We start from the raw sequence: 24305 nt of genomic DNA, 5'->3' as shown, positions 1-24305 counted from the left end.
GAACATACTAAACCAGAAGACTTTCGCAAATAAAAATTGGCAGTTTAAAGAAGAACTTACTGCAATTCAAGATTTTAATTTTGGCTCAAAATACTATAGGGTAGGTAAGATTTGGAACATACTATTAAATTCAGCTTATCTCCTAAAAGGGAGGGTAAGAAAAGGAACATATACTAAAATAGAAACGATTTAGCATTCACTAAAGGTAGGTTGAAAGATAGAACATGCTAAGGTCAGTAATACATGAATATCTCATTTATCAAGGGACGGGGAAGAAAAGGAGCTTATGCAATTAAGCTTTGCAATATTCAAGAACTTTGGAATGCAAATATAGAAAAGCAAATCACCCACACAGACTTTATATTTACCTAGGATAGAGTGAAGACCAACCCTGGCCACGGGTCAGTTGGAAAAGACTGGAAGAACCCCAAGGACTTAGGTGCCAGTAGGCGAGCAGGTGCAGCTCATGAACAGTCAGGACAGGATAACCCCAGAATTTGGATCAGGACAAGGTTCACCAAAGGGTACGACCAACACCCGCAGCTTCGGTTTCACCGCCTGCGCTACTCCCTCTCTGCAAGGAATCTGCCAAAATCCCGATTGGGTTCTCGAACCTCCCAGCAAAGTGCTTCACCAGCACTTTCAATTCCCAAAACCCCGAATGGGTTTTCTTGAACTGCCCAGCAAAGTGCTTCGCAGCTCTCTGCTTTCAGTCACCTATTGAGTGCGTTGGGTCAGTGACAGGTCAGCTATTCGGACAAGTCGGACAATTTCTCTAGCTAAACCTACGCTAGTTATACTGTTTTTCAGGTCAGTGTACCACCCCCCAATGTTGCAAGTGTAAGGATCCCCAAATTTGATTGGACGAAGGAGGAGGTTAGGTAATCACACCACATACATTTTAGACTTTCTCAGGCTTAATATTCAATTTCTGTACCCGCCCCTTAAATTCCAGGTTCTCATGACCTATTCTTTTCGTATACCAATAAATGTTCTATTTACAAATACATTGTATTTGTTTAGAGTTCGTGAGGTGAGGTTCCCAGGAGCATCTTCTCAGTCAATCAGCTCCTTGGCGGAGATTCAAAGGTCATCTGCTCTGGAGACTCGCAGATCTCGCGCAGATACAGTTTCATTCTAAATGGGGTACAACATAATTCAACGGGCCTAGTTTCGAAGTGTACATGTCTCTACCAGATAATGTGTTACTGAAGGGTAAGTAACTTGTTCTTCTGAGCTTTCTGTCTCTGAACCGAGCAGGGGATTGTTTGCATTCCTTTTAGATAATGTTGGCTCCGGCACAGACAATTTATTTTTGAGGCTATAAATTCCTCCGTTCCGGAGTTTTTAACAATCTTGTGTTGAAAGAAGCAGATGTGTCCAGGCTCACCGATGCCAGCCAACATAATTGAGGTACTAGAAAAGTCTAAGTTAACTTTGCTTATTCAACACACATGAAAACCTCCTTCTACGTTAACTTTAAAAATTAGACTCTTTACAGAAACTCACTGTGATCGGCACTGGCCCAATAAACACCAAGATGTCCTACTGCAAATAAGTTATATATGTACCTTTTGTAAGAAAGTGGATCTGTATATACTGCACTAAAGTAAGGTACATTGTGCACAGTCCCCAGAAGTTTGGATGAGGTGCAAGTTAGACTTAACCTTACTCACTAAAGTGGTAGCTTGGTCGAGCATGAAGGCCGTATCAAAGGACAGTGTAAAGCATTTGTTGTACACACTCAGTCAGCAAATGGTCTCACACACTCAACTCTAGGCCAATTGCTTTGTATATAAAGATATATTGTTTTATTTTAGAACCACAAGTAGGTATAAAAATACTTTTTCAGAATGAGATGCTACAGTTGTATACTTTCAAATAGCAGTAGACTTTTCAACGCAATAGATACAGTTGTTGCAATATGTAACATAAGCTTAACACAATAATAACATTGAGCTCAATGGGAGTTTTAAGTAAAATGCAATATCAATTACTTTACGTATGTTTTTCTTACTCGGGGTTGGATCCTGGATTCAGCCCTGGTACATCTCCTATAAACAGTTGTAAGAAATCGTTTTTGTTAGACAGGCAATTTTTAAGGAATATTTGTATGTTTAAAAAATCGACACTTGAAACCAGGCAATGTTATCCTATGGGTGAAAATCAGGTTATCGGAAAATCACAGTTGTAATTACTTTTTAGGGTCAGTGCTGGGCACAAAGATCCAGCACTGGGATCTCTCCTGGTAACAGGTGAGTCATTTCATTTTTGTTGTTCAGATGATTTTTAGTGAATATTTCAAAGTTTCAAAACTTGACACAGAATTTCCAAGTGAAAACCAGTCCATGTTACCCTATGGAGAAAATGTAAGTTATCGGCTTTCAGGTAAGTACTCGACTTGCTGAGTTAAGGTTCTGGGGATTGACTCAGGGGTCTACCAGGTTCAGGTAGGTACAGTAGTTACACCCTCAGCGGCAAAGGGGCAGCCGGTTGCAGAGAGAGTAGGCCCAATGTTAGCCTACTGCGGGTAGGGGGCCTTTGGTTGGTGGCTGCTAGCAGGCAGCCCACGCCGCTCTGGGAGCTGAGCTCCTGGTCACTTACACAGGGCAAGTGGGGAAGTAGAAGAGAACAGATGCTGCACTTCCAGTGGCACTCATGCGGCTGGGTGCAGGGTGCTTTTGGGCGCCTAATGTATTTCAGTGGGAAAGCTGCAAGACGAACAAAGGCTGCAAGCTTGGGGACTGAGATTCTTCAGGTGCGACCACCTCTTCGAGAGGTAAGTTGGGAAGCTGTAGGCTAGGTAGCCACCCAGGAGTTGCGTTCAGAGGGCCGTGCTGCGCCGGGTGCAGGGATGCCTTTTGGTGTCGGAAAATCTTACCCTCAGCTGGTCGCGGTTGAAGGGGTCCCTGATTGTGAGGCTTCAGGCGTCGTCAGGAGTGTCGAGGAGGGTCCTTTGGTGCTGAATTCGTGGTCAGTCGCCGGCGGACGCCCACGTGGTCTTTGTTCACTCAGGCACAGGCCGGACTCGGCGGGTGCAGAGTGTGCTGGTTTTGCGGTTCCTGGCTGGCACCAGGGGTTGTAGATCTTTGAGCAGAACCACTGCTCGTGGGAGTCCCAGTCTTTGGCTGAGCAAGGCAGTCCGGTCCACCGGGGTTTCTAGGTTGCTGACCACAAGAGACGCTGGGGTTTAGCAAGAAACAAAAGTGGGGTGCCAGTGCTGATATGGATAATTTTAGAAAAACAAATGACCAAACAGGACTTGAAAGAATATTCAAGACCTGGAATTACTACTTAATAGCTTTTTATTTTAGCATTGTTAGAAAAACAGAAAACTTGAATGTTTTCATTTTTTACAAAAGGACATATTTACAAAAGGACACACAAGAATTGGGGAAGTGATTACTAATCATCAGTCATACAATATTCCAGACATATCACAGGCATTCAAAACACATTCAATACACATTCACACTACTCAGTGGGAGGGACTATAAAGAACAAGAGCTACAATCTTAAAAATATGTACAATCTATACTACAAAGGGAACAGAAAACCACTGTCTGCGGCCACAGTTTTACAATAATAGAAAAACAATTAATTTTTAAATGTACAATCCTAATTAGATCTACAAAAAGAAACTGTTTTGTAAAGGAAACTTGGTATTGTACTAGCGACTAGAGAAAAATAAATGGATCATCCTGTCGCTCTCGCAGACACAATGTGGTAGGGGCCTACGCGTTTCGAATCCCACTGGTTTTCCTGGGATTCTCTTCAGGGCCTTATGTAGTATCTGAATAGTAAAGAAAAATAACACAGAGGAGAAAGACAGGTTAAGGACAAGGTAAACAGACCAATCATCAAGACACATGACAAAGTGCCGACACATAACTCCTTCATCTTACCACTGAGTGAGAATGCCAGTTGTGAAAAACGGATCTGGGGGAAAATGACGAACCCGATTGTATTTATCTGCAAATTCGAGAGCATATATTGAAGTTACACTTGTTTGAGTGTTAGTAAAAAAAGAATCCTAAGCTGATCTAAATAAGTACTTACCTGGTATAGACACTGTGCAGGTCTTTATCTTTATAATGGGAGCCCGGAGGGATCTCGGAGTTAGAATGCGACCAGGGCGTAAGAGTTCTACCTGTTTAAAAAGATATATGGGGATCTTTAGGCTGAGATCAACTAGTCATTGGATGAAGAGGCAATGTTCAAAGTATTGCTTACCAAATGGAGGGAGTAGTCGGCATTGATCCAGACGGTCAAATAGAATTATTCCTTTATAGTATAGGTCTGTGAATTTGAGAAAACGATGATTATTCAAACGCACAAAAGAGCGTGTTAAGGTGGCATAACAGACGACTATTACCTAAGCTGGTCTAGGTCCATCAAGAAAAGGATAAAGAACGCCGGGTCTGAAAGACGGGTTTTGAATCTAGAGAAAGAAAAAAGATGTTTGGTGTGGGGACAGTCGTAAAAAACATTAAGGGAGATGACTGCCAATTTGTTAAACTTACCGCTTTTATTAGAAAACCGGTAATATGGCAGGCGAGGGTGGAACAATAGTGCATAAGCCTGAAAGATATGAAACGTTATATTGGGATAAGTGGAAAGCAGTGGGCAAAAACTTGCCATGAAGCTAAAGAAGGTTTGGGAGAAATGGGACTCACCGTTTAATAAATAAACACAACCTTTACGAAGTTTAAAGCCAAGAGACCAATCAGAATTGCTTAGAAACTGGGGAGAAAAATACCCACAGATTAGCAAAAGGTTGAGAGGATTTAAGAGGAGAAACGATGGAAGATGAAAGGGCCAACTTACTTGTTTAACGTAGAAACGACTGTCGGACCGCTAGCGTTGCAGTCGGCACTGCTCCCCAGCGCATGCGCAAGGCAGACCGGGGAACACTGCCTTCGCGACTTTTATATGATACAAGGGCGCGCTTTCAACGTCAAGGCGAAAAAACGGACTGGAGTGGTATAACGCCACTCAAAGGTCACTAGAGTAAAAGAAGGATGGATACCCAAGTGGAGCCGACAAACTGGCAATACCTGAATGATTCCGCAGCTTGAAACCCATTATTAACGTAACGCAGTATGGGAGAAAATGTGAAACCGAGCACTGGGCTCAGAGGGACAAAGTTGATCAGGAAATCTGATTGAACAGGCAAAAAATATATAGCAAAAACTGGCCAAGTTACCCGGCAACGTGTACGGACGCCTGGTGTGTGAGCCAAAATTACACATGGAGAGGCTAATATATCACAGCACGAGGATTAGGGGGCACGTTGACTCTGGGGGTATGTGCATACCAAATGGTCGCTAGACCACTTTGTGTACCTAATAACCAGGAGAAGGGAACCTCAAGAAAAGGGTTACTGTTATCATAGTTTAAAAATTTCACTCAATTCGTTGAGACCAGATGTAGCTGTGTCAAATTTGACAATAAGGTAGGCCTCTCTTTTGGACAATTGTAAGTTCATATCACCCCCAAGGGGATCTTTTTCAATTCGCGAAATCACCGTCCATCTAAGGTCGCTGATCTTGTGTTGCATTTGTGTCCAATGTTGTACCAGTGGTGCGTTTTCGACTTTGTTTTTCAGTCTCGATTTGTGTTGAGAAATGCGTTGACGCGCTTCTTGGTTGGTTTTTCCTATATACAACAATTGACAAGGACATATTATGCCATATACAACAAACTTGGTTTTGCAGTTGCTGAATGAGTTGTGTTTCCAAGAGATTCCATTATGTTGAAAAAGGGAACCTTCAACTGTGGATTCACAACAAAGACAAGTTCCACATTTGTGGTGTCCCGTCACCGGAGGCATTCCCATCATTTGACGCAATGTGGGCGGCTTAGATGTGGGCATTGCCGCACGAACGATGTGGTTGGCGATGTTATTTTCTTTCTTGAAAGCAAACAGGGGAAAATCTTGGAGATTTTCGTCCAAGTTCTTGACTAGATGCCAATTTTGTTTAATGACCCGTTTGAGCTGGTTTGCATTGGGACAATAGGTGGTAACACATACCTGTCGCTTTACATCAGGTTTCTATTTCCGTTCTAGTAATGTTTCTCGTGGGGTCCACTGAGCTCGCTTCTTACAATTCCTCACTAACTTCTTCGGGTAACCTCTGTCACAAAGCTTTGATATCAATTTTTCTGAATGGAAATGAAAATCTTCATTGTACGTGCAGTTTCGGCGAACCCGCAAAAACTGACCGTAAGGGAGATTTTCTTTGAGGCTTCGGGGGTGGTTGCTGTCAAACATTAGGGATTTATTTCGGTCAGTAGGTTTTGTAAGCAACATGGTAGCCAGTTTACCTTCCTTCAGAAAGACCTCAACGTCAAGAAATGAAATTCTACTCGTAGACTGAGTCAAACTGAATTTAATGTCAGCAGTCCTAGAGTTTAACCATTGATGGAACAGGGACAAGGTGTCGCTGTCTCCTGTCCATATCATGAACACATCGTCAATAAATCGTAGCCATGCTCCGATATATTGTTGGAATGGGTTGTTATTATGTGCATATGTGTTCTCATACATTGACATAAATAGGACTGCTAATTCCGGTGCAAAGGGGCAGCCCATGGCTACACCTTTCACTTGGAAATAGAATTCCCTATTGAAACAGAAATAATTCTTCTTCAATGCAAATGAAGCAAGATCAAGCAAAAATTTGGTTGGTACTCTCATTGGGCGGGGTCCCAATTCTAAAAAATGGGACAATACCGCGATTGCTTCATGCTGAGGAATCTGTGTGTACAGGGACGTCACGTCTAAGGTGACTAGGATGTCCCTATGTTCACAAAAGTTGACACTAGACACTTTGTTGATAAAGTCAGTAGTGTCTTGTAAATAAGATATCACCTGACACATAAATTCCTTCAAAAAACAGTCTACGTATTTGGCAATGGGTTCAAGCAGAGAGCCACATCCTGCCACGATAGGTCTGCCCGGTGGGGTTTAGCAGGAGCAGGTTTGAGGGTCGACAATCCTGTAGGGCTGAGGCCAAGTCAGTTGGTGTCGTCCTCTTGTTAGCAGCTGCACGGCAGGTCTTTCTTCTTGTTCTTCTTTGTAGTTTCAGAATCTGGATCTGAGGAAGGAAGGTTCAGGGTGCCCTTAAATACTACATTTAGGGGTGTTACAGGTAGGGGGAGGTCAGGGACCAATGTTCCCTTCCCTGGGGTGAATACACCCCCTATCCTGCCTCTCTCCAGTGGGAGGGGGGCAGGAGCCTATCTGATTGGGTAGGGCTCCCCATCCTCAAGATGGCGAGAGCCCAGAGTTGTGCTTCACCTCGCCTCCCCCACCTGAGGGGTGGGGTTGGCAGAGGCTGGCACACCACATTTCCTCACTTAGGTTTTCCCGCCTGTCTTCACGCCAGAGTGGGGGTCAGAACCGGTGGGGGCCAGTGCCTGAGTTAAGCAAGTGGCCTGGAGAAGCTCACAAAGGCGGCATGCCTTTGAAGTTTCCCCTGCCCATCCTTGGGGAGGAGGCCTAGCACCTCGCCCCAGGATGTGCATTGTTGCAGGCCCACGTGAGTGGATGGCTCTCTACCCAGGGTTCCAGCAACATGTCTGCTGGGTGGCAGGCTAGGCAGCCTCTCAGTCTGGACACCGGTTGTGGGCTAGTTTCTCTGTTGTGCACTTTACATGAAATCCCACACTGGCATCCGTGTGGATTTAATGTGCTGAGAAGTTTGATACCAAACTTCAGTGTTCAGTGTAGCCATCATGGTGCTGTGGAGTTCGTGATGACGACCTCCCATCACCATATACTCTTAATGGCAGCACTGCACTTACAGTGCTCAGGAATGGCACTTACAGTGCTCAGGAATGGCCCTGCCTACTGTAGGGGTACAGGGCTCATGCACCTGTACCCACACCACTGGGATAGGGCACCCAGCTAGAGGGGTGACTGAGGTATGCTAGGGCAGTGTGTTGTGGGCATGGCACACAGGAATGTGTGCCATGTCGACTTATTGTGTTCTGCACCAAGACACGCAGCCTGTAAAGGCAGTGTGTGTCAGGGTACAGGGCCTATAACGGTGGTACAAGATTTGCTGCAGCCCTTAGGGGTCTTCTCTGCTCACAGTGCCCTGGGTACCTATGGTACCATTTAACAGGGGCTGACCTGTGGCCAGAGATGCCAATTGGGTTCGTTTTTGGGGAAAGAACACCGGCCCTGGGAACCTGATTGGCAGGGACCCGGGGCACACCAAGGAAAAGTGCATCAGGCAAAAAGTGGAGGGGTTACTGCAACAGAAACCCACTTTCCTACACCTTTGTTTTGATCATCTTTATTATGTGTTAAAAAGCAACATCTCTGATGCTCTATCACATGTTTTTTTCTATGCAGTTATGCTACAAATACTGTGTTAGAAATGGGGTTTATGGTTGGCTAGGAAATTTCTCCTAAGTCAGGCAGAACCCACCACTCTAATCAAAGTAAGGGAGTTACACACCCAAGGTAACCCCTGCTCACTCCCTTGGTAGAGCAGTCAGGCTTAACACGCACAGGCAACATGCACACACACCACTGTGCCACTAGGCAATGGTCATATCAGTATAGTTAATGCAACAGGGTAATTCCTCAATAGATTGCACCCATCACAAAAAACTCATCACTGTACATAATATGCAGATCGTGAAATTACACTTATCTTGTCGTCACTAGGCCTAAAAACATCAATAATAACATCAGGGCATACAATGCAATTTAGGTCCTACATCATTCATGACTGCTGGGCATGCTGGGCCCGTCCTAGAAATTTGAGGAAATACAACCTACATTACTCGCCCTGTAATGCCACCAAAGAACTAAGTGATTCCCCCAAATGCCGCGACCAACCTAGACAGCTGCCTTTGAGCTTGCGGAACTGCCGCTGCCCCCAAAGCAGCTTTCTCTGAGACTGAGGCAGACGCTGCAGCATGTCCAGGACCCTCCAAGGCCTCCTGGACCGCTATTTAGGCCTGACAAGGGGCCGGCTGTGAACATGCGGACAGCTCTGGGGCACCTCAGTGAAGCAGCTTGTATCCCCAGAGCTGTCCGCATAACACTAATTCAAAGTTGATTGATTCCTCAAGGATCAATTATGTTGTGTTATTGATGATACCCAGTTCCTTGGGTTGCCCTATTGATGTATTACACTTCTAAAAGTGCCATTTCTAAAATAGGAATAACAAATCTGCTTCCACCAATAAGCAGGATTTAATACTACTATCCCAAGCATTGGACCTACGGAACGTCAACTGCTTCCTCCGGAAGGAGAAGTTCAAGATGCTGACTCTGGCTCAGGTCTTAGCTGCCCTGGACCCAGGAGACTGGATGGTAGCGTTGGACTTGCAGGATGCTGATTTCCACATCCCCGTCCTGCCGGCCCACCGGCGTTACCTGCGATTCACGGTAGGCCACAAGCACTTTCAGTTTACCGTGCTCCCCTTCGGCCTTACCAGCGCCCCAAGGGTGTTCACGAAGGTGATGGCGGTGGTCGTAGCTCATCTGCGCAGGTTAGGGGTTTCAGTCTTCCCTTACCTCGACGACTGGTTGTTGAAGGTGGGCTCGCCCCAGACAGTCGTCAGCCACCTCCAGACGACCGCAGACCTCTTGCACCAGCTGGGGTTCTCCATCAATGTGCCGAAGTCCCACCTGTGCCCCTCTCAGAAGCTCCTTTTCATCGGAGCGGTTCTCAACTCGGCGCAGTTTCGGGTTTACCCACCCGAACAGCGGGTTCGGGATATACAGGCTCTGATTCCAATCTTTCAGCCTTTTATCCCGAGTTTCGGTCAGGTTGACGCTGCGGCTTCTGGGGCTGATGGCTTCCTGCATCCTTCTGGTGCATCATGCCCGTTGGCGGATGCGGGCACTGCAGTCGGACCTGAAGTTTTAGTGGGCCCAGCATCAGGGCAACCTGTCCGACCATGTTCTGATCTCGGAGGGCACTGTGAGACAGCTGCAGTGGTGGCTCACGGACCGCGATTGGGTCAGCGGCGGATCCCTCTCCCTTCCCCAAGCACGTAGTTGTGATGGACGCGTCCCTCCAGAGCTGGGGAGGCCACATGGGAGAGGCGGAGATCAGAGGCCTCTGGTCTCTGGCGGAGTCCCGGCTCCATATCAAACTTTTGGAGCTGCGGGCGATTCGTCTAGCACTGAAGGCATTCCTCCCCTCTGTCTGGGGGAGTGTAGTGCAGGTGTTCACGGACAACACCACCGCCATGTGGTACTGCAACAAACAGGGCGGGGTGGGGTCGTGGACCCTCTGGAAGGAGGCTCTGCGCCTCTGGCAATGGCTGGAACATCAGGGAGTGACCCAGGTGTTCAACACCTGGCAGGTTCTCTGAACGGCAGGCGGATGAACTCAGCGGCCGGTGCATGATGGATCACGTATGGCGTCTGAACTCGGACGTGGCGCAAGGTCTCTTTCTGCAGTGGGGAGAGCCTTGATTAGATCTATTCGCCACCGAAGAGAACGCGCAATGTCCTCAGTTCTGCGCGTAGGTATTTCCAAGGCGGCACTCGCTCGGAGAGGCTTTTCGTCGCGAGTGGAGTTGCGGTCTGTTATACGCCTTTCCGCCTATACCACTTCTGCCCAGAGTGCTGAAGAAGATGAGGCGCGACCGGGCACAAGTCATCCTTGTGGCTCCGGCCTGGGCACGAAGGTACTGGTATCCCGAGCTACTCAGTATGTCAGTCGATCCCCCGGTTTGTCTGCCTCTTCAGGAGGACCTTCTGTCGCAGCAAAAGGGAACAGTCCTCCACCCGAACCTGTCCAGTCTCCACCTCCATGCTTGGAGATTGAGCAGCGACAGTTGAGGCCCTTTGACTTGCCTCCTGAAGTCTGTAACATCATTCTGGCAGCCAGGCGTCCCTCCACAAAGTCGGTATACGCCTGCAGGTGGAAGAGATTTGTGGCATGGTGCACAGCAAAGGCTGTGGATCCTTTCTCTTGCCCAGCAGGGCTCTGCTCTGGGCACTATCAAGGGCTACCTTTCTGCTCTTTCAGCCTTTTTGAGGCTGCCTGATCAACCTTTTTTGTTCAAGTCCCCTATTGGTAATCGATTCTTGAAAGGCATCACGCATACGTTCCCTCCTGTGCCCTTTTTGATGCCTCAGTGGGACTTGAACTTGGTTCTTACTTTTCTGATGTGCGCTCCCTTTGAGCCACTTCACAACTGTCCTCTCCGCCTTTTTACTTTGAAGACTGCCTTCCTGGTAGCCATCACCTCTTCCAGGAGAGTGAGTGAGCTCCAGGCTCTATCCTGTAAACCTCCTTTCCTTTCAGTCCATCCGGACAAGGTTGTGTTGCGGACAAGGCCTTCTTTCCTGCCCTAGGTAGTCACGGCCTTCCACATCGGGCAATCCATCACCTTGCCCACATTTTTTCCGCATCCCTCGAGAGAGGAAGAGAGGCTCCACCGTCTGGACCCAAAACGTGCGCTCTCGTTCTATCTGGATCGCACACGCCAGTTCCGGGTGGATGACCAACTCTTTGTTAGTTACGTGGGCGCTAAGAAGGGGAAAGCGGTGCACAAGCAGACCATCTCGCGGTGGATCATCTTGTGTACCCAGGCGTGTTACTCCTTGGCTAAGAAGGAACCCCCTGTTGGGATGAGGGCTCATTCCACTCTGGCCACAGCGACTACAACTGCCTTGGGCCGAGGAGTGCCCTTGCAGGACATTTGCCAGGCGGCTACGTGGGCCTCTCTGCACACGTTTGCAAGACACTATTGCCTTGTCAGCCAAGTCCGGAAGGATGGCTTCTTTGGCCGTTCCGTCCTACAGGACTTTCTGGTGTGATTATTGGTTCGCAGACCCACCACCGAGGTTGGTATTGCTGGGGTATCTATTCTAAGGTAAGGAATCTATCACTAACGTGTCTCTTTCAGATGCACAAGTTACAACTTGTGTAACGATATATCTGTAAGAGCCATTAGTTAGTGATAGATTCCTTACCGACCCACCCATCCTCCCCATTCTGCGAACCGATATCTAGGGTTAAGGTCATCCCCTTTCAGGGCCCTAGTTTCAAGGCACCAGTGTTGGTTTTTAGCATAGCTCTGCGTTTCTGGCATGGAAAAGCTGTGTCTAAAAACTGACGTCAGCACGCAGAGGCGGCGTATAAGTACTCCGAAGATGTCATCACGACGCCGGTGACGGACGTGGAGCCGCAGACGACGCCTACCGACGCGCAATGGTACTGCTACGCAAAAATTTCCGGATCCAGTCTGATGCCTGGGGATATTTTAAGGTAAGGAATCTATCACTAACTAATGCCTCTGATATATCGTTACACAAGTAGTAACTTGTGCGTCCCTTCCCTTTTGACACCTTCTCCAAGCCAGGATATAAATTACAAAAGATGCTAGTGATGGCCCATTACAGCTTTGAAACGGCTTTGATGGCCCATATTAGAGTACCCGCCACCTGATTCAGCGGATCTAACACAAAGCCCTCTATCTATATCACCAATCCAGGAGCAACCTCTTTTATTTTACTCATCGGTGGGGCCCATAGCACTGAGAGTCACACACACGCACACACAAACCACACAGCCCTGAAAAAGTGACAAGTAGATGAGCTGCAAGACATGCGGGGTGCCTACATTATATACATTCAAATTTCAAACGCTTAAGTCATAAAGAACAACATCAAGGTACTCCGCTATTTGGTTGATGGACCAACTAGTAGGAATCAGTTGATGGCGATTAACCTCATAGATGCTATTAAACATTCCTCCCCAGTGCTGCGCTGTCCATTGGAACTAGTGCTGAATGGACGTCCAATGGTCGTGCGCAGCACTGGGGAGGTAGTGCTGCCGTCGGCCAATGCACCGAGGCAACACTTAAGGGGTTAAGTCCAGCTCAATCACACTATTCTTAGGTCTTGTAACATTTATTCGTTATGACTTTATTTAAACACAGACTCGAGTAAAAAACAGACTCGAGTTTATATTCTATAGAATTTGATCTAAATTCATTAACAGAGAAATGTTATATTGCGAAAGTACATTCTAAACCGTATTCAATACATTTAAGCAAAGGTAAATGAAAAGCTCTCATTACCCCTTGGCCATAGGGCGATAATAGAGTTCCAGAACATAGGACAAGTACCCAAGCTGACTGTCTTTCTAACCTCATCGATATCTCCCTTCCGACATAGAATCTCCGTAACAGATCTCGTTTCTTTTCACCATCAAAGTCCAAATGTTTCAAAGTCTCTTGCACCATAAAGAAAAAATCGTCCCAACGGACAGCATGTTGTGCTGAGTAAAGGTACGAAAAATAACGGCCACACCGAGATCATTTCCACAAGCTATTTTATACCCTTTCTCTAACTTTCTAAACCCAAAATTGAAACTTTTAGGGGCTACACATCTCACTGGTCCATTGGAGGGGTGGTGATGATCACCTCATGTCCTCCTTGCTCAAGCCAGTTCGTGAAAGTGCAAATTCATACCATGGGTTCTCATGACTTCATCAAATGTTTCACATTTGTACTTGTTTAGCACTTTGCAACATTTCCTCGCGTTCAGGTTTCAATGTTCATCCGTATCCCAGGCTTTTAAAGCAGACAACTTTGGCACAACTCCCGTTGCAGGCCAGGCTGGCCTTGACATCTCTTGCTCCGGGCATAGGTCATGCACTTGTGACAAGCAACTCTTTGCTCATGCGTGGGGGGCATCTTTAATTTCAATTTCACCATCGCAATTTTTAGCCGCAGCCACTTTTCAAACTAGGCCCATCAGGCCGTAATGGGAACTAATATGAAAACAAACACAACAGAAATTAGATATAGTAAATAAGCCCTTCTGTTTACCTCCCACCATTCTAATTACCCATGTTAGGTGTTACCTAGCAAAGCAACATGTAAAGCTATTTTACTTGCCATCTGCATTCTTTTGCCACGATACAATTCTACCATATGCACAAATAGAAGCGTTTACTCTTTTATGTCTGCGTTAGCACAGTTCTATATTAGTTCGACTCCTATTTTATTAATAAATTAATTTAATGCAAAAAGCAGTTCGTTTTTCCCAAGTGTTGTCTAATATAATGTGCATTTTGTTGATTTAGTTTACATGCTTCACACAATTAATATTATTAAAGTTATTAGGGAACAACATTGTCGGGGGTACACAAAGTGTTTCAGTGTTTCTCCCCTGCTCCATCACTCCTTCCACCCCCCGCCCCTCCCCCCCAGTTTGAAGTCTCCTGGGCTTCGTCATGTATCATCAGGGAGGCACAGAGGACGCCCACAAGTAGGTGTAATGCATCACATATTCAATCAACACACTGTAATAGTCTGATACCTGACACATTTTATTAAGTGTGAAGTCTCCTATGCCTTGCTAAGGGCGCGTTTATCAGCCATTGCAGCCAACTTGAAAGGACTACACAGGTTCATGGAAGGAGCCAAAAGGTGTTCCCCTGCAAGAGGTATCTCCTCTGCGCTGGAATTTGAATCTAGTTTTGGAAGGATTGATGGAAGCACCTCTTGAACCAGTGCATAATGCCACACTGGCATTGTATATTGAAACCGATGTTCCTGGCATCAGTCGCATCACTGAGATACAAGCACTAATTGTACAGGAACCATACAGAAGGATAAGGTAATAATGAGACATCCAAAATCCCTACCTAAGGTTATCTCCCCTTTTCACATAAGCCAACCATTCACCATATATGCTTTCTTCTGAAAGCCTGCAAACGCAGGAGAAAGGGTCCTGTGCACACTGAATGTCAGTAGGGCAGCCTTGTACTACAATCTAATGAGAGACCGTATCAGGAAAACACAGCATTCTTTTGTGTGAAGCCTACAGCTCAAGCTCTGGTGGTGGCTGTATCGAAGAACAGTCTTTCTTGATGGATTGTACAGACTATCGGGCTGTTACACCCTAGCAAACAAATCTTGGTTTGTCTAACCTAGAGTGCACACTACTAGGAAGAAAGAAGCTGGTCTTTATGGCCAACGTGTCTCCAGAGGAAATATGCAAGGCTGCCACATGGACATCTCCGCATACTGTTAGAAAACAGGGCAGATTTACACTCCTGAAAAAAGGTGGAAGGGAGTCCAGGCGTGCTGAAAAAACCTTTGTTTCATCTCTTCTAGCACCACCACAAAGCAAGTAATACCGCTACATAATCTGTTCAAATCCTAGGAATCTCGATGAAATATTATGTTGTAGAAGATACCAGTTACCTGTAAATATAGTTTTGCAGCTTGCACCTCCCCCCCCACACACAGGTAGGTAACTGTTTTCTTTCGGGGTATTATGGACTTATGATCAATATCATAGTGAGTCTTACTGAACCGTCTGATATAAACACCACAAAGAAGAAACTTTTAAGTTCTAACTTGGAACTAACCAGTAGAAGGTGGATGTAATGAGTGTCGCATGAATGTAGAAGAGTATCACCGTGCAAATAAGTGGTCAGTGGTAAGTGACTGGTTTCTTATTGCCCACCATGGATTCTTTGTAAATCTTAGTATAAGCATCTGCCTGTGTCTGGGCGTCAGCACACTTAGCAACGATATTAGCAAAATATTAAGTCTTGGAAAAGTTGAAAAACATATGGGTTTCTTCCAATTTTCGTTTTGTCTATTGTAGCCTTAAAAAGGGAGGCAGGGGAGCATTGAGTCAGTTTTTTTTTTATATTAAAAAGAGAATTTGTAAAGGTCCCGTAATCTCTCACTGGGGCAGGATATTCCGTTCGCCTTTTATTACTGCAGATCTGTTAATGGAAAGTGAATATAGAGCCACACCGTTATCATTGACTAACAGGGAAAACGCTTCACAAATGTAATACATATTGCAAAGTTTGAAGGCCTTTCAATAGGTCGATATTGATTCAAGCTAAAATATGAGTTTGAAATGAGATCCATGCTTCCTGCTTTCTCTCACAGGCGGCCAAGCTGTTTGATGAAGAAGGGCGAAAGAAATTCTTCACTCAGGACATGAACAATATTCTACTGGAGTAAGTAGCTGTATCTGGACAGTCGTTATTCTTGTGCTCTTGTCTTCAAGGCATTTTCATTTTCATTCTGTAAAAGCACAACATTAACTTTTGCTCCTCATCAAGGCTTTCAGTAGCTTTCTTGGTTTGGCCATGAAAAGCAGCAGGTAGGTAGTTGTAGATTACATATCTATCACCTTCCTGGTGTATTAAAATATATGCAAATTGTGGTGTGCAGCATATTGTATTGTCACCTAGTGATTTTGAACCAAATGTACTCACCACAGCCTCCTTAGGATTGAATCTTTTTATCTTTGAATCATTCTTTAGCATGAGATTCTCTGGTCCCAGAACACTAGGGAAAAACATGTTCAATATAATTTTATTATGTTGTCCTCCTATGTAAGTATGTATAGGTGTGAAATGTTGACTATGTCACTTCAAGAGTTCCATTGTGCTGAATTACCCTATCATGCCTAGCAGGGAGACAGATAGGTTTTTCCCCTCAACCCTGTGCAAAAGTTTAAAAGCACTTTTTTTTACATGGTTAATTAGGCTACAAACGCAACGCTATATGTTCGAGGCATGTGGGCTGCTGAATTCATATCTTGTGCATAGATCGCCGCCTAGTGTTGGGTCCGGATGATTGCACTTGTTGTCTAGGAAGAGTTTTCGAAGTATCACGAGATAGGTGACTCCTCCCTTGGACTACAGTGCGCATGGGCATCCTCTCCATCCTCAGATTGTTTTTTTCCGCCATTGGGTTCGGATAAAAACTCCTATACTCCATCTTCGGAAGCGAAACAAAACTTTTCTTTTTTTTTTTAACTTTATTTTTGTCGCAGACAATGATAGCATATAACAGTTGCGCCGACAGCTACAAGAAAGCAACGACATTATGTCAAAGAACATACTTCTGTGTACACGACCCATCAGCCCACAACCCGAAGGCCGGGCGGCGGTAGATGGTAGCATGGAAGCCAGGTCATGAACCTAGCCATGTAACTGCGCGGCAGGATATTCTGATCTGCTTTTCTTTTTCTTTAATACAGGTTACCCCCCAACTCCCCAAAGGAACCCCTCCCCCAAAACTTCGGCATTCATGACTAAAACATGTGTATACAGGTCGTTCACCTCATTATGGCACTCCTATCGGCAGATAGAGCAGCGATCATTACGTAAATTAGGAATGAAACCTTGAGATACCAAAACACAATTCCTCCCAGTTGTAACCTACATGTGCGTGTGCGGTCAGGCACTCCCCCAACTCACTGCCCTCCCCCACCCTCCCCACCGCCCTCATCCTCAGACCCTGTATCCCCAGGGGTGAACAACTCCGCACTCGTACCATCCGAGTCTTCGGCTGCCTCTCCCACCACTCGCATCATTCTCCACGCAAGCAGGTCGTCCTGCAGCTTCACATCTCTACGCACGGTTTGCATGAAGGTTTCCTCCGCCAGGGACCATTCCCCCACATCTCTAAGCCACTGCGACATCTCTGGGGCCCTCTGTCCCATCCATGTGATGGCCACCCTCCTCCTTGCCAGTACTAAAAGTAGTTGTAACATTTTGTAGGACAAATTACACTTCCTGGGCTTGGGGACTAAGGCTAACAAGCAGTGAAGAGGGGTCAGTTCCATCCGGAGTTCAGTAACTTTACAAATGTGCGCCACCACCGACTGCCAGAAGGCGTAAACCAATGGGCAGTCCCACGCCAGATGAAGGAAGGAGGCACCCGGCGCGCCACACCTAGGGCAGTTATCGCGCTTGTCCGGGGCAATACGCTTCAAGGCAACCGGAGTCACATATTTTCGGTGTAAAAAGTTAAAGTGTCAGTTTGAACCGTGCATTGCACGACACCTTCCGGGTGAGGGTACCAATGCGTTTGCGCTGTGTCGGGCCCAAAGCAACCCCCAGGTCCGCCTCCCAGGCCGCCCACGCCGGTGGAACCGGTGGGGTGGAGTCCTGCCGCATGGCTGAGTACAATAGGGTTATCAGCCTCCTGCCCCTACCACAGGAAAGGATAATATTGAGGGTATGGGACACAGGGGGCGCATCAGGGAATTGCGGCCAAGTATCCCGTGCCATTGCATGGAGGCCCCTGTAGTGTAGGAACTGTCCCTCACCGAGCCGGAACGTCTCCGTCGCCCGTTCGATAGATAGAAACGTGTCGTCCGGGTAGAGATCTGCCAACAGCTCGCACCCACCCGCTCTCCAGTCATGGAAAGGCATGTGTACCTCCATGTCCACCACTGGGGCCATGATCCATATCGGCAGCTCCCTGTGAAAGGGGGCCCTCCGTAGGATTTTTTCCACAAGAACAAAACTTTTCTAAAGGCCAAAAGGCCTTCTCTTCGACGGTATTGTTCTCGATCGGTACCTTCTCTACTCGATCCAGCCTTCCATCTCCAAGCGGTCGACGACGCGGGCCGTTGGGCCTTTTTGACGCCATGTGAGCCGACCGTCGATGGATAGAAGCCCATTCAAAAGGTGCCCGCAATGCCACACCAAGTTCCCACATACTGATAAGCACTCCGTATGCAACAAGTGCCTTTCCCCAGACCATAAAGAGGAAAGCTGTCCAGCCTGTGCACAGTTTCGATCCAAGAAAACTATTCGGAACCGACGTGCAGCCAGGCAAGAAATGCAGCGACAGGCACCAGACGCGGACAACCTCTACGATGACGACCAGGAACTACAAGAGGCGCCGGATTCGAACCTAGAGATCGTCACCGTAGAGGACTACTCTGACTCCGATGACGAGATCCCGCCGGGGCAAATCGTGAGTACCCTGACCCTGACACCATCTACCCCAATAACAACGGCTCAGGTCAAGGCATCGCCAAAAGGCCTTAGCCAAGATCATAAAAAAGTTTTGACTGTCCCGCCATCCGGCTCGGCTCCGAAATTGAAACCGAAACCTTCAGAAACCCCAAGGCCCAGTAACACCGTCCCGAAGAAGGTTCCAGAGCCAAAGAAGGTTGCCGACCCGAAGGGTGTTGATCCCAAAGCGGCTGTACAGCCAAAGACAGTCGAGCCGAAAAAGACTGTCGAGCCCAAGAAGGCCGTACAGCCCAAAAGTGTCGAGCCGAAACACGTTGTCGACCCGAACAAGGCCACACAACCCAAGGGTGCCGAACCAAAGAAGGCCGCCGACCAGAACAAGCACTCGGCACCGAAAAACGTCGACCCAACAAAAGGCGCCGTACCGAAGCACGCATCCAAGCCAGAACGTACTCTCGGACCGAAAACACCAGATTCGAAGACGCCAGTCGATCCAAAAAAGACAATCGACTCCGGGAAAGATGCTCAGCTGAAAAAACTAAAGACTCCAGTCGATTACAACAAAAACATCGACTCGGGAGATAACACTTCTCCGAAAAAGCCTACGAAGCACATAAAAAGCGTCGACCCGAAAAAAGGCCCCAAGCCGAGAAAGCCGGTTCCTAACCCTAAAGTAGTCTACACACCAAAGCCTAAGGCTCAACCCAGGACTGTTGAGGAAGAACTCTTCCACCAAGACCCCTCAGACGACCAAGCAAAAATTTTTATTGACCCACAGACTGGCAAAGTTACCATCCTGCATAGGAAAAAGAGGCCTTTGGACTTTCAACCTCAGTCCCCCATTCCAATGAAGAAAAAGAACTTGGGGACTTCTCCTTCTAGACCCTTCATTCCTTTTCAAACTTTCATGCCTACTAATCCTTTTAATCCATACATTCCTTATTCTCCCTCTCATTATGGGGATAATGAAGGTGACACAGGGAATGAGCCACATCCTGAATATGACTTCCCACAGGAACCTGACCCTCCGGAACCATGGGAAGAGCCAACTGACCCTTATAACACCCATCCCATCCCTGACATGTCCTCTTACCCTACTAAACCGTCTCCTACTGACGACACAGTAATTTTTAATCCGCTGATAGATAGAGCTGCACAGTTCCACAACGTGGATATGCATAATGACCCAGTTGAAAAGGACTTCTTGTTTGACACCTTCCCTACATCAGAAAAAAGTGTCAAGACACTTCCCATGTTAAAGGGAGTTCTGAAACATGCACCTGACATATTTAAGGACACAGCCAGGGCACCAGTAATCAACCCCAGAATAGAGAAAAAGTATAGGGCGGCCCCTACAGACCCTACTTACATTAAAGGGCAGTTACCACTTGATTCTCTGGTAGTGGCCAACGCACGTAAAAGGGCCAACTCACAAACAATCGGGGAAGCCCCTCCCCCAGACAAAGAGTCAAAGATACTAGAGGCATCAGGGAAAAGAGTAGCGGCACAAGCCTCCAACTCGTGGAGGATAGCTAATACACAAGCTCTACTGGCTCGGTACGACAGGGCGCATTACGACCAGCTAGAGACCCTAATGCAACACCTACTGAGCCTTTCAAAGCACAAGCCCAAGATCTCATACAGGAGGGAAAATTCATAACAAACGCCTCCATCAAATGCACGCTTGACGCAGCTGAAACTGTAGCTAGGTCAATCAACACTAGCGTTCTGCTCCGCAGGCATGCATGGTTGCGTATTTCTGGTTTTAAAAATGAGGTACAGTCCACTATCCTTAATCAACCTGTTAACCAGGACTTTCTGTTTGGCCCTGCTGTCGACACCATTTTGGATAAAATGAAAACGGACACAGAGACAGCAAAATCTATCGGGCATTGCAATTATAGCAACAAAGGGGCTCCTTTCGTCGCTTCTCATATAGGGCAAACACACGAGGACATGCCTCACAAACAATGACCTTATATAAAGGTAACGCACAAAGCTCCTTTGCTAAAAACACCACCAGAGGAGGCTGCAGAGTTAACAATACCAAGGGAAGAGGACGTGGAGGCAATAACACCAGAGCCTCCACTGCCTCAAAACAGTGACTCTATCACACTACCTCCAGTCCACATAACACCAGTCGGAGGCAGACTACAACAGTTTCTACCCGTCTGGAACACAATTACCACAGACAGGTGGGTGAGAGAAATTATCCAGTCTGGCTACTGCCTAGAACTGACTTCTACACCACCAAACATACCACCAAGACATCGTCCAATGTCCAGAGAACACATTACAACAAGAGGTGAACTGCATGCTAGAAAAGGGGGCCATAGAGCAAGTTCATTTCCAACAGCAAGGGAAGGGGGTGTATTCCCTATATTTCCTTATTCCCAAGAAGGACGGCTCTCTCAGGCTAATACTGGACCTCAGACCCCTAAATAAATACATACTGTCGGAGCACTTTCATATGATCACATTACAACAAGTGCTCCCGTTGCTACAACAGGGGGATTTCCTAGCAACACTGGACCTCAAAGATGCGTATTTCCAAATACCCATCCATCCTGCCCACAGAAAATACCTCAGGTTCACAATAGAAGGTCAACACTACCAATTCAAGGTTTTGCCCTTCAGGGTTACCACGGCTCCAAGAGTGTTTACAAAATGCTTAGCGACCGTGGCAGCACATCTCAGGAGGTAGCACATCCATGTGTACCCTTACCTGGACGATTGGCCTATACAAGCAAAATCGTACCAACAATGTGCAGAACACACGTCTTAAACAATCCAGCTGTTACACAGCTTGGGATTCTCAATAGACTACACAAAATCACATCTGCAACCGTCCCACATACAGCAGTACCTGGGAGCCACGTAAACACCTTGGTGGCAAAGGCGTATCCAAACTCAACAAGGATAGCCAGTATGCAGACTCATTCGAAAATTCCAGCCACAACACTCTCTCCCAGCTCTAGTCTTTATGCGGGTCATAGGCATGATGGCCTCCTGCATATTCATTTTCCCCAGATGACAGACTACAAATGCGCCCATTACAGGAATGCCTAGCACGGCAATGGAACCAGGCTCAAGGACAACTAAAAGATCTAGTGTTGGTAGACAGTCACACTCACAACTCTATGCAGTGGTGGAACCCACAAAACCTTTCCAAGGGGCGACTGTTCAAAGAGCCGGTTCCACAACTAGTACTAACAGCGGACGCATCACTGACAGGCTGGGGAGCCCATCTCCTTCAATACACGGTACAGGGCCTCTGGACAAACCAGCAGAAAAGGCTGCATATCAACCAACTAGAGTTGCTAGCTATATTCCTAGCTCTGAAAGCATTTCAGAAATACTTGTACAGCAAGACGGTGTTGATCTGGACGGACAACATGACCGCAATGTACTATATCCCGAAACAGGGGGGGAACGCACTCTCCACAGCTGTCCCATCTGGCACAGAGCATCTGGAAGTGGGTGATTCCCAAAAACATTTTTCTCCGAGCAGAACATCTTCCAGGGAAGGACAACCAAGTTGCCGACCTGCTCAGCAGGCACAGCCAGCAATTACACAAATGGGAAATTCACCCCCAGATCCTCCAACCATTCTTCGAGGAGTGGGGTCACCCAGAAATAGACCTGTTCGCCACAAAACAAAACTCAAAATGCCAATACTTTGCCGCCAGGTTCCCACATCCATTGTCACAGGGCAATGCGATATGGATGAACTGGTCAGGCAGATTTGCGTACGCTTTTCCCCCAGCACCACTGATCCCGCTGGTAGCACGCAAACTGCGGCAATACTCCCTCACACTAATCCTAGTTACTCCCACATGGGCGAGACAACCTTAGTACACGACGTTCCTAGAACTCTCAGTAGTTCCCCATCAAAGACTGCACCTTGCGCCTCATCTTCTAACTCAGAACCATGAACAAATCAGACACCCAGATCCCAACCAAATGAACCTAGCGATCTGGCTCCTGAGGTCTTAGAGTTTGGATATATTAATTTGCCCCCAGATTGCATGAATATTATTAAAGAGGCAAGAAGACCGACCACACGAGTGTGCTATCCAGCTAAATGGAAAAGATTTGTCATTTACTGCAACAATAACCAAATCAATCCATTAGACTTATCAATACAAAACATTATTTGTTACCTGCTGCACCTACAAAGATGTAACTTAGCATACTCTTCAATACGGCTACACCTTGCTGCCATTGCAGCATACCTTCAAAACAGACAACATCTTTCACTGTTTAGGATACCAGCAATCAAAGCTTTCATGGAGGCTCTAAAAAGGGTGATTCCTCCTAGACACCCCCCTTCCCCAGTCTGGAATCTCAATATAGTTCTTACCAGACTCGTGGTCCCTCCTTTCGAACCTTTACATTCTTGCGAAATACAATTCCTAACGTGGAAAGTTGCTTTTCTAGTGGCCATCACCTCACTCAGAAGAGTGAGTGAATTACAAGCGCTTACAATTCAAGAACCTTTCATGCAGGTACATGCCAACAGGGTGGTTCTTGGAACAAACCCTAAATTTATGCATACGGTTGTATCCAATGTCCATATCAACCAATCATTAGAACTGCCAGTGTTCTTTCAAAATCCACAGTCAGTAGCTGAGAGAGCACTGCACACACTAGACGTAAAGAGAGCTCTACTTTACTATGTGGACCGAACTAAATCCTTTCGTAAAACAAAGCAAATGTTTGTTGCATTTGCACCACAGCACAAGGGGAATCCAATTTCAAAATCAGGAATAGCCAGATGGATAGTTAAATGCATTCAGATATGCTATCAAAAGGCAAAACACACTTTAATCGTCCCCCCAAGAGCACACTCCACTAGGAAAATGGGGGCATCCATGGCTTTCCTAGGAAATATTCCTCTTGGAGACATCTGTAAGGCAGCCACATGGTCCACCATACACTTTCACAAAAAAACATCACTGTGTAGATGTACAAACAAAACAGCAAGCTGCTGTAGGCCAGGCTGTCCTCAAAACTCTTTTTCAAACTGCTGCAGCTGGCACAGATAGCCACCGCTAGAGGAGATACTGCTATACAGTCTATGCACAAGATATGAATTCAGCAGCCCACATGCCTCGAACGGAATATGCTACTTACCAGTATGCATCTGTTCTTAGCATGTAGGGCTGCTAACATTCATATCGCCCGCCCTCCTCCCCGGTGCCTGTAGCAGCTGCATCCTTCTCTCTGGCATAGCCATCTCTTACTTTGCTATCTCCATCTCTGCCACAATGGCGAAAAACAATCTGAGGATGCCCATGCGCACTGTAGTCCAAGGGAGGAGTCACCTATCTCGTGATACTTCGAAAACTCTTCCAAGACAACAAGTACAATCATCCGGACCCAACACTAGGCGGCGATCTATGCACAAGATATGAATGTCAGCAGCCCTACATGCCAAGAACAGATGCATACTTGTAAGTAGAATATTCCTTCTAGCATGTGTTGACAGCAAATACATATGCAAAGCACACTCCTGCCATTTAGTGTTGGGCCGGACTCGATTTTTTTTTTTCTCAAGG

The 24305-nt window shown here is 46.6% G+C and overlaps 1 protein-coding gene across 4 annotated transcripts in view; it reads left to right on the top strand.

Moving 5' to 3' along the window:
• The window catches only part of UBN2 (ubinuclein 2), a 624092-nt gene that overhangs the window by 240244 nt on the left and 359543 nt on the right, over positions 1–24305 (top strand). For all 4 annotated transcript variants that reach the window (XM_086958832.1, XM_086958824.1, XM_086958830.1 and 1 more), the window contains one exon: positions 15911–15981. In XM_086958832.1, coding sequence (XP_086814958.1) covers positions 15911–15981 — 71 coding nt within the window. The remainder of the gene's footprint in view (positions 1–15910; positions 15982–24305) is intronic.

This window comes from Lissotriton vulgaris, chromosome 1_1, assembly GCF_964263255.1.
Source record: "Lissotriton vulgaris chromosome 1_1, aLisVul1.2, whole genome shotgun sequence".
Classification (NCBI taxonomy): Eukaryota; Metazoa; Chordata; class Amphibia; order Caudata; family Salamandridae; genus Lissotriton; species Lissotriton vulgaris.
The sequence above is the reverse complement of the archived record's forward strand: the minus strand, read 5'-3'. Positions and strand labels throughout refer to the sequence as shown.